Here is an 11,234-nt window from a genome sequence, read left to right on the forward strand (position 1 = left end):
ATACGTTCGGTATTACAATAAATTATATTTGATGTAATTGTTAATGACGCATAAAAGTCATTACCTACGCTAAGACAAGAAATATTTAATTGACCATGAATGGGAAAAAAGTTAACAATTAAACTATGTTTTTAAGAATTAAGAGAGTAAAGATTATATTTTCTTGAAAATTTTATAATATTAATAACTCTACACGATATAAGTCTCTTACGTGTCGCATAATAAGTATATCGTATGACTCGTATCCTAGTTTATTTAGCGTTATTGACAATAACGATCGTTTAATGACGATGTTTCAAGTATTACCATTTTCATGTTAAAGTTGTTAAGTATTAAAGAGCTCCTTAAAAATCTTGCTAAGACCTCCAATTACGATTCCAGGTCAGGCACATCAAGTAACGCGTCAACACCGTCAGCAAAAAAGTTAGATGAGAAGCCGAGCACTCCAATATCGAAGCCAGTTACACCGACGAGTGGTGCGAGTGGCGCAGGGTCCGCAGCGCCTCTGAAGGCGGCGGTGAAGCCCCCGGCGCTACAGTACCCGTATTTAGGCAATGGTGCTCATGATGCGTACGGGCTCGCGGGGTACTCCGCGCGCGCGGCGCTCGCGTACGAGCCGTTGCGCCCGCCCATCGGACCCGCTGCGCTAGCGCCGATCCCGGGTGGGAAGCCGTGAGTATTTTACTGTCATTTCTTCCATTTTTATATTATGGTTAATTGACAAGGTTAGTTTAATTTATCGTGAATTACAAGTAATGACATACTTAAAGAAATCGACAGCGCTGATGTATGATATATGAATATGCTTAGAAAATGATTATTAAAACCCCTAAATAGGGTGAAATCCTATTTGAGATTCCTACAAACTAAGGTAATCTGATATTTATACCTGATCACACAGGTAATCTGATATTATGATCAGATTACTTGTTAAGATTGGCTTAGTAATAGACTTACAGTATTATGTCTTTGACCCCTGAAATATTAAAATGCGTTTTTCTATGCAGCATGCACTCGCTTCACGTGTCTACAAATACACCTTTTAATCCTTCATTTTTTGTCTTTGCAGAGCGTACTCATTCCACGTGTCAGCCGAGGGCCAGATGCAACCCGTGCCTTTTCCACCCGATGCGTTAATGGGTCCCGGAATACCAAGACACGCTCGCCAGGTGTCAGCACTAGCGCACGGTGAAGTGGTGTGCGCGGTCACAGTATCCTCGCCCACTAAGTACGTGTATACTGGTGGCAAGGGCTGTGTGAAGGTGTGGGATATCAGCCAGCCAGCTAAAGCACCAGTCAGCCAGCTGGATTGCTTGGTGAGTGGGTAACTGTCAGCGGTTCTGTTTTTTCATACTCTTACTTATACTTAATAATTTTTCTAAATAGTGAATTTTTAAATGATATCTGAATGAGAATATTTCCTATTATTAATATTATTTTATTTAATACTATATTTCCAATGTTAAATGCAATATGGATATTCCAAATTTAATGACAAAGTATTTGCTACTTGTGTCGAAATTAAATGTTTAAAATAAAACAATAATAACAAATTAAGATATCACAATTGTTGTGACCAAAACAAATCAATCAAAACATTTGATAATTTCTCAAAAGCCAAGTAACCATTCCCCAACCATACAGTTAAAAACGCCCAGTACTAAACATCTCTCGTACAAATTCCAGCAACGCGACAACTACATCCGCTCGGTGAAGCTGCTGCCGGACGGGCGCACGCTGATCGTGGGCGGCGAGGCGTCCAACCTGTCCATCTGGGACCTCGCCTCGCCCACGCCGCGGATCAAGGCCGAGCTCACCTCGTCCGCGCCCGCGTGCTACGCGCTCGCTATTAGCCCGGACTCTAAGGTAACTTTATATACGTACGAGCTTTTGCCCGCGGGTTCGCTCGCGTTAGGAATTAATATTTTCGTCCCTATTTTATCCCCTTGGGGGTAGAATTGATCAAAATCCTTTCTTAACGGATGCCTACGTCATAACATCTTCCTGCATCCCAAATTTCAGCCCGATCCGTCCAGTGGTTTGGGTTCGTTGATAGATCACTACGTCAGTCAGTCAGCTTTGAATTATATATCTTTAGATATACGGTCTTCGCGCGGTGTCAGTGAAACTTAGCTATGACAGTAGCATTGTTTGTCTACTGCTAAATGGCCACCACTGGTATCACATGATAGCAGCTCATGAAAAGTAGTCACTAAACCCAAATAGAACAGGAGTACCTTTTAAGCCAACACCGCTAAAGCAATGAATATATTATTGTTATTTAAGTCATACAAATACTATGGAATAATAAATACAGTTTACATAGGATACGTGGACCGCTACAGCCCATTAACTATAGCAAAAAAAAAAAACACAGCCAAACATAGAACCTCCTTTTCAAAGTCTGTTAAAATGAGATATTACTCTTCAAACTTTTTAAAGAAGCATTGCTAACACTGTGAATTAAGTTTTATTGCACTACTTTTCCACCACAGTCTGAACTTGGATGACAATAATCTTGAGTAGGTACTTAATTGCAATGCTTTATGTAACTGTAAGTGACATATCTTTAAGTCTGAAAACAACTGTCAGTGGTCAATCTATTGATGCTATAATTTAAAATTCGATATTCCTAGAATCTTTAAAACCACTAATTCACATAAGCAAATTTTTACAAATATACAATAAACTGAACTAAATTTACAATTGTCCGCTTCCAGGTTTGCTTCAGCTGTTGTTCGGACGGCAACATCGCGGTGTGGGACCTCCACAACCAGACGTTAGTGCGCCAGTTCCAAGGGCACACGGACGGGGCCTCCTGTATCGACATTTCGGCTGATGGAACCAAGCTGTGGACTGGCGGGCTCGATAACACTGTCAGGTGAATATCAGATTCATTGACATATTACTAGTTTTTTTTAAGCATTCTCAAGTGTGAAAGTTTCCTTACGATGTTATGCTTCCCCGTGTTTAAACTAAATTCGCAAATGAGAACTAAAGTCTAATAGGCATTTTACTTTTATAATGCGCACCTAAAGAAAAAAGTCAATGTGCTTGGGTTCGAATCTCGGACCTTCAATTGAGACGTTTGTCACCATTAGGCAAGTTTATAATTGTGTAAATTTATATTAATTTATGGATTTCTTTTATTTCAGGTCTTGGGACTTAAGGGAAGGAAGACAGTTACAACAGCATGATTTCAGTTCACAAATATTTTCGTTGGGATATTGTCCTACGGGTAAGTGTCATATCTATATAACTTACTTTGATAAGAAATATGTACCTATTCAAAAGCAGTATAACAGAAGTAGCTTTACTGTGGTAATAGGTACCACTATTTTATATTGTGTAAAGGAGTAGATGTCACATTTTTTAGTGTCTTAAGTTCCTAGATTTAAAAATAATATTATATTTAAATATACATATTTATAACGTAGCTTAAATATTGATAGCATAAAGCATAAAGCTTTCACATTTGTAACAATAAAATCATGGAATTTATTGATATTTAACCATTTCATTTTATACTTTATTCCCCTACGACATCCGGGACAAAAAAATTAATGACACAAGACGAGTATGATTGTTGACGAGTATGATTGATGTATGATTTCTTTTTTCCTAATTTAACTTGTATGTTCTTAGGCGAGTGGCTCGCAGTGGGCATGGAAAACAGCAACGTAGAAGTGTTGCACGCGGTGAAGCCGGACAAGTACCAGCTGCACTTACACGAGTCGTGCGTGCTGTCGCTGCGGTTCGCCTCCTGCGGCAAGTGGTTCGTGTCCACCGGCAAGGACAACCTGCTCAACGCCTGGCGCACGCCCTACGGCGCTAGCATCTTCCAGGTAACACATTATATACACTCTAAAACATACTCACGAACGAAACACAGTCACGCACACATACACAACTACGAACGTAGGAACATAAGCGCGCGCGCATGATAAACAGAATTTTAATCTACAAATAATATGAAATAAGTAAATGCCAACAGATTTGAGACTAATACAAACCTGATAGACTAAGTTATCTGTCACCGAGATATTTATCGCTTACATGTATTAATAAAAAAGTTTAGAATTTGTACAAAAGGCACGAGCATGAAAAAACAAGTCTGTGATATTTACCCGTCTGTGGGAAATAATAATGAAAATATATTTGACAAAATTGTAGCGATGTAAAACAATCTCAGAAAAAAAAAGTTCAACAATATCTGGTAAAACAATTTAATTACAAAAGGATTTGAGTACTATCTAACTTCTCAGTGTTATGAATTTCGAAGTAATTTCTATCTGTTGTAAAATCATGCGCCTAACTTACCTTTTTTTTGTTCTTTATTCACAGTCAAAAGAATCATCATCGGTGCTTAGCTGTGACATCTCATCGGACGACAAATACATAGTAACGGGCTCCGGCGACAAGAAGGCCACAGTGTACGAAGTGATCTACTAGTGCGAAACGCAAACAGACAGTTAAAAAAACGAACAAAACTGATCAACAAGTGACAGTGAGTGAGTGAGAACGTTCCGCGAACGTAGAGTGGAAAGTGGTGATATAGCTTTAGTGTATGTATAGAAATATTGGGAAGCCTGTGCGTACTTATGCGACTTGTTTATATAGATTAGTGTGCGCGGTTTATGTTTATTTGTTGAGCGCCCGGTAGTGTAAGTTGGCAGCAGATCTCAAAATGATGATTTCGTTTCAATATTGTTGTAAAATGCTCGTATTAAAGAAAAGATATGCGCAAATCACACATGTGTAACTTTCTTTTTATGCCACCACCCTTTCTTTCCTCGTTTTTAAGTTATAATAACAACAATAAAGACTTAAAATCGCACAAAAAATATTTTATGAAAATCTAGTCTATTCAATTCTAATTTTAGTGTAAATAAATGCATCTTTGCCAAATTTATGACTGATACGTACATACCTACTGACTTTATTAAATAGCTACATGCTAAATAACATACTAAACGCCATATTGCCAACATTTCTGCGAATTTTCAGTCAGACATTAATGAGGAAAATATAAAAGTCAGTCGGGTTTTTAGTAACTACTAAAGGGGATTTTTGGTAAACATTTTCAACAACAAGTACCAATATTTGACACGACAATTCTATATTATTAAATAAATAAAATAATGAAATTTTACTGACAATCAGAACACACTACTATCTTAGTTACTCATAAAAATATCTTATATGGTTAATGTAAATAAAAATCTACTCGCGCCTGTTATTAATTATGAATAAATACAATTTTTGCCTACTAGAGATCGAAATTCGACAATTGAAGAAGAATAGAGAACCCAACCATGTCCTATCCTACCTACCTCTGCCTACTACCTCCAAAGAGTAGTAGGTACGTCCCTAATATAGGTAAATAACTACGTTTACCTTTATGATATCAACCCTAGTAATGCTTATGCGAAATCGGCCATATAATGCCACTATCAATGACTGAAAAAATTAAATAAAAAATAAATTGTGAAATACTGTGTTTTATTTTGTTCTCCAATTAAAGTTAGCACTACGTTAACACTACTAGCTCCTTCTTTTACCATACCCAGTTATAGCGATACTCCAGAGTACTCCAGACCCAGTTGTTAGTGAAAACATAAAGATATTTTCTTTTCTTAATTTGTGTTATATGTGTTCTTTACAAAAAAGTTAAGAAAACTTTATCCTCCCCACCTTAAATTTAAGATTAATTTACGTTTAGTTTTAATAATAAGTGCTTACTACTAAATATAATTTTATTATTTTTATCTAAAAGTAAAGGTAAGATAGATAATAATATACCTATCCATTTCTTTCATATTAAGTAATTCATTTTTTGCAGATAGATTCCTTATAATTTATTTATATTACATTTGATATCTAGAAATTCTAAAACATCTACCAAGGTATATACTAATAAGGTAAGTATGTATACGATCAAAGGTGATTAAATATTACGAATAAAGTAAGAATAGCTATAAAATAATAGTTCCTTTACATCGAAAAAATGTAATAATTATATATTATTATGATCATGTTATTGAACTAGCCAACTTACTGATGATGAGCGGTGATAGCCAGCTGGTGGTTCTGTTTAGAATCCTAGGCACGTAGTCACGTAACTACGCACGATGTTTGTAATCGTGTACATATTAGAAATTAATTATTAGCGTGGCTTTAACGGTAAAGGAAAACATCGTGAGGCAACCTGAGTAGTAAGACATTAATGGGCTTACGATACTACCAACACCTAGACTTTATGTTTCTACTTACCTACACCATACCTGCTTTACCATCACTAATATATTTTGTTTAAAAACATGGTATATGAGTCCATAGTAGTTTTAATCTAAATGCCTTTTCCTGCTAAAGTTCCGATATTAGTTACCTACACACAAATTGTTATCCTATAGAGGTGACGAAATATTTGTGTATTTGTTACAAAGCAGTCAGCACATACATTCAACATGGCTAAAGTGTGGCAGTGCGATATCATTAGATTATACCGTGGTCATGTGCGAACCATAAACACCCTAACGAGGTTTTTATCTACGTCATGGGCGATCTGTGTCTGTTTTGTTTTCAACTAATCTTTTATCCTATCACCAAAACATTTGGCGAGTAACTCCAAAAAAAATTAGAAATGACCACTTTTATTTGTGCATGTAAACTATTAGTATTCAGAACCAAGTACGTATAGTAAAATGGTGTTTAACAAGTAGATTAACAAAATACTTATTTGTTACTACATTGTACATAGATACCTATGAGCCGATTAAAACTATTGCAATAGATACTAATTAGTTACATCATAATAAATACACACCACGTGTAAATAAGGAAATAAATGCTACAAGATGATGCTTCGATAGAATGCGAATTTGATAATTAAAAGCAAAAAAAGAAGGAAATTAAGTAAGTAAGTTACCTTCCTATTTTGTTAAATAAGGAATATAGATGCGTACCTACCTAACAAACTTACTTGAAAGTCAATCTAACTTGATAGTTTACGTGAAATGGATACCTACTTAAATAATAACAATCTATAACGACATTTTTAAGTTTAAATAATTCACTTCCTGGATTAGTTCCTTGCCTTTTAAAATATTCCATACTTAACATAACTTCCTTTGTTTATACTTACCTAAGTGATATGTTTACAATAATAATTATTGTAATCGTAATTCATTAGTAAACAGATATTTTCCATCAGTGTTATAGGAAACGGCTTAGAGCATGTAACAATGCTACGTAACGGATCCTTCGCACAGACGCCGGCGGTGCCAGCCACCGGGCGTTATCGGCATTATGAACTATTATGTTCGTACGTCATGTTACACATGAGGCTCTTGTTATAACCATAGTTGTGTGTCACAAGCACAAGTTACCATACACTATTGTAATGAGCTTAAGATTGAGTTGTAAGTGGTTCACCTCAGATTTAATTTATAGGGAATTGCTTCGGAACCATCTGCCCTTACATCTTTACACATACACTACATTTCATATTTAATGAACGCCAAATTAAGGGAAGAATAAACTAGCAAAAAGATTAGTCGGGATGTTTGTCTTCGAGTATCGTGCAAATAACCCGAACTAAGCTAAGAAATATAAATAAATAGGTATGCATTTTGAAACACAAGACAATTTTACCTACTTAAGTTCAAACCCTGTAAATTTGTGAAACGACTGAAAAATATTTACCTACCTGCCTACGGACGGACGTACTAACATATACATGTCCCTTGTGGGTAGGCAGAGTGGGCCTACTTCCAACTAGGTTACTTGTTAAATTGATTCTTCTGATCAATTTAGATTTGGTCCTAGGCAAAGACATTCAACTAACAAGTCCTGCTTACCAAGTAGGTAGTGTTCTGTCTGAAAGAAATTATAAATTCTCTTTTGCTTACTTAGAGTAGGCAGTACCTATATAAAATACAAAATATTCATGAAGTTTAATTACATAATAAGATATCAGGCAGGTCACATTTGTTTAATCTACTTTTATTGCACAATTTATATAAACGATTTGGTTAAGTAGGTAAGTATGACTTAAAACGAAGGAGAGGAACTAAAAATTCGTTCAGGAGACCATTAACAAGTGCCGCCCTGTAAACACGCCCTGTTCTATTGCGTACAATAGATCTTAAACATTGACGCAAATAGAGCACAAAGTAAGTGTATGTAATTGGAGAGGTCCCAGCACCAGATGGTGGCGGTGCCAGCCACCGCCGCCGATAGCGCCGCGCCGGCTAGACGCCGCGTGACGCACGGCTTCGGATTGGGGTTCGCGGGTTTATGCCAAATTTCATGTTTTCATTGATACGTTATGTGGTGAACATGCGCATATGAAACACATTTGTCACATCAAACAGCGGTTAGAAATTACACGGGGGAAGAAATTGGTTCATTTAAACAGGTTTGTAGGCATGGGATAAGAAAAACACTTTAAAATGTAATCTAAGAATCCGTATTTATTTAGGTATACCTATATTGGTACCTTATAATATATCAGCGGTTTATAAAAGCTTACCTTATAAAAGACGTTAAATATGCACAAAATATACCTAATAATTATTGGTACATTATTTATTATTAGGTATAATTAATTACACATATAAATATTTTTATTACAATTTTATAATATTATTATTTATCTTTAAAAATGATAATAAGAAACTTAAGATACCTTAACTTAAGGTACCTATAGTATAAAAATATAGGTACCCACCTGAATTTTAACATTAAGTTTTCAAGTGTCAAGGAGGTATCAACTGTAATTAAGTACATATAAAAACAACGCAAAATAAGAACATGTACAAAAACTGTGATTAAAATAAAACCCGTAAAACACCGGTGATTCATGGGTTTTGTTGTCCGCAATTTGCGAGGAATTTTATTATCTCTTATCGAAGGATGTTCACATTGCAAAAATAGTTCCGCCGCTCCTCGAATCGGAAGTGTTGATATTCTTGACTTGCAGTACAAATTTCACTGTAGGTAAGTACTTGTTTGTATAAGTAGATACATTTGTTCAATAATTAGCTAAGCTAAGTGATATAAAAGTAAAATCTATATTCTAAACAAATAATTAAAGGGACTTAATTGGGTAAGTTGGTATTAATATTAAAAATTATGGTAAGTACCTACATACCTTTTTTATTTTGTATAATAAAAATTATGAATGTAAGTAATGTGTTTATATACACATACAGGTATATTTTTAAAAGAAAATTAATGTTTTTCCTGTTTCAGATCTTGAAGTGGTTATTAACTCCTGTGGGATTACCTTCCTATTAATTCGCACAGATTAATTTATATTTGCCTGTGTATGTCATGACTCATGAGACAATAACATGTGTCTATTAATTTAAATAAGCGGTATACGACTAGTACATGGGTAAAAGAACTGTCGGGTAGGTCGGGCAAATAAGCGATAAAAGCAAAGAAAGTGAATGATCCACATATCTTTTATGTTCAATAAATAACTTTTTAATTGATATATTCACTTATCATCCGCTTACAGTGCTCGGTTTAAAGACAAACAAGCGTGTTCTTTTAAAACCTAAACAAATTATATGCAACTTTGTTGTAAAAATTAGTAGGTACTTTGGCTGAGATGAACTGTAGCCTATAGCATTACCCAGTGCAAAGTGGTATTACAGCGTGTGATCGCGTTGTGCGCTTCTCTCGCGGCTCCACCGATAATCGTCGATCGCTGTTATCGCGCGTCCGTCGCGGTGTCCGGCGCTGCTGCCTCCGCACTCACTCCATTCACGGAACGCGCCCTACACGGCTGCTTGCAGCTCATCCCAACAGATAACTTCCTTTTGGTCAAAGCCATATTATTGATGTGAAACGTGCTAGCAGCGACATATGAAATCTGGCAACAACTTTGCAATTTGTAAGTAGTTATCGCAATGTTTCCTGTCGTTCTTGAATATTTAATTTATATGATTGTTTACTATTTTTTACGTTATTTTTCAGATTCAAAATGTATCTTCAAGATACTAGTTCAATTTTGGAAGAGGCTATTCTCGCAGACCAGCATCTCTTCGAATACTCACCGGCGGAAAGTCTCATCAATTTCGAACTTCCATCCACGGTTAATGCAGACGGTAGTGAATGGCAACTTAGTGATTTGGAGTTTAATAGTGATGCGTTTCTTAGCGGTTTCGGTGAAGGTGATTCAAACAGAGACGTTTATTTTAATGACAATAATTCAAGTGTGTTGTTTGACTTTGCGGACTTAGATGAAAATATCGACTTTGATATATTGGATGCCTTAACTAGCGATAAATCTAACGACGTTTCACACTCTGGTACCGATTCTGTAGACAGCGGCGACGATGTCGTTTTGGGAAGACTTTCAGTGCTCGGGATCGACTTAGAGTCAATGTGTAATCCGAGTCCACGGGAGGATACAGAAACCCCCGAGAACGGATGGCAGAAAAAGTGCGAATTACAACAAGTAGAAACAAACGTGAAGGCCTGGGGCGAGCCGATGTTTTGCCCAGAACTTGGTGCATTTCGGTGTCCGGTGGAAGATTGTGGCAAATTGTACGCCAAAGCATCACACGTCCGCGCACACTTGCGAAGACACAGCGGAGAGAAACCTTATCGGTGCACGTGGGGTGGGTGCAGCTGGCGGTTCGCGCGCTCCGACGAGCTCGCGCGACATCGCCGGAGCCACTCAGGGGACAAGCCCTACCGATGCGGCGAATGTAACAAGAGGTTCGCTCGCTCCGACCATCTCGCGAAGCACGGTCGTGTTCATGCGCGCCGCGCAGCCGCTGCTGCCGCCGCTGCCAAACGCGCCGTATCAACATATCGAACAAGACGATTTATATGATACTAGCCGTTACCCGCCCGCTTCGCGTGGCATAAAATATCATATATGAAATTTGCACCCGTCCACGTTGTCGTGTATTTGTCTGAATAGACGTTATCTGAAATTTTACGTTTCTAACTTCGAACTTAAAAGATTCCCGTATATATACATATAACACTTCTTTTACCTCCTTAGTAGAATTTCAAAAACATTCCTATGTACATATGTATCAATAAATACTTTATCATCAAATTTCTGAAAGCTAATTCAACACCTGCGGTCGGCAAGCCGACACCCACGGGTGGTGTATGGCCCGCGACTTTTCCTTGTGGCCCGCGGGTCTGCGCGTTACTAATAATTTACCAAGTGCAAGTCCAACCCGCACCTTGAGCATTCCGTACAA

General features: G+C 37.0%; 2 protein-coding genes across 3 annotated transcripts in view; both read left to right on the plus strand.

The window, feature by feature from the left end:
• The window catches only part of Gro (groucho), a 59,472-nt gene extending 54,719 nt beyond the window's left edge, over positions 1 to 4,753 (plus strand). The window contains exons 10-16 of the mRNA XM_073081875.1: positions 382 to 672; positions 1,070 to 1,316; positions 1,687 to 1,866; positions 2,721 to 2,881; positions 3,156 to 3,238; positions 3,646 to 3,845; positions 4,345 to 4,753. Coding sequence (XP_072937976.1) covers positions 382 to 672; positions 1,070 to 1,316; positions 1,687 to 1,866; positions 2,721 to 2,881; positions 3,156 to 3,238; positions 3,646 to 3,845; positions 4,345 to 4,452 — 1,270 coding nt within the window. The 3' untranslated portion in view covers positions 4,453 to 4,753. The remainder of the gene's footprint in view (positions 1 to 381; positions 673 to 1,069; positions 1,317 to 1,686; positions 1,867 to 2,720; positions 2,882 to 3,155; positions 3,239 to 3,645; positions 3,846 to 4,344) is intronic.
• Positions 4,754 to 8,771: 4,018 nt separating this feature from the next.
• LOC140749009 (uncharacterized) lies at positions 8,772 to 10,852 on the plus strand. Of its 2 annotated transcripts, none has more exons than XM_073082008.1 (3): positions 8,772 to 9,000; positions 9,256 to 9,904; positions 9,988 to 10,852. In XM_073082008.1, exon 3 carries the CDS (start codon positions 9,995 to 9,997, stop codon positions 10,850 to 10,852), a length of 858 nt encoding a protein of 285 aa, XP_072938109.1. In that variant the 5' UTR covers positions 8,772 to 9,000; positions 9,256 to 9,904; positions 9,988 to 9,994. The 2 variants fall into 2 exon arrangements, with proteins under 2 accessions (XP_072938109.1, XP_072938110.1); XM_073082009.1 differs by having other exon boundaries at positions 9,666 to 9,904.
• The last annotated feature ends 382 nt before the right edge of the window (positions 10,853 to 11,234 follow it).

The sequence above is a fragment of the Epargyreus clarus genome, unplaced genomic scaffold (genome assembly GCF_041222505.1).
Source record: "Epargyreus clarus isolate Ecla_fem2 unplaced genomic scaffold, WU_Ecla_fem_2.2 ptg000017l, whole genome shotgun sequence".
In the NCBI taxonomy this organism is placed as follows: Eukaryota; Metazoa; Arthropoda; class Insecta; order Lepidoptera; family Hesperiidae; genus Epargyreus; species Epargyreus clarus.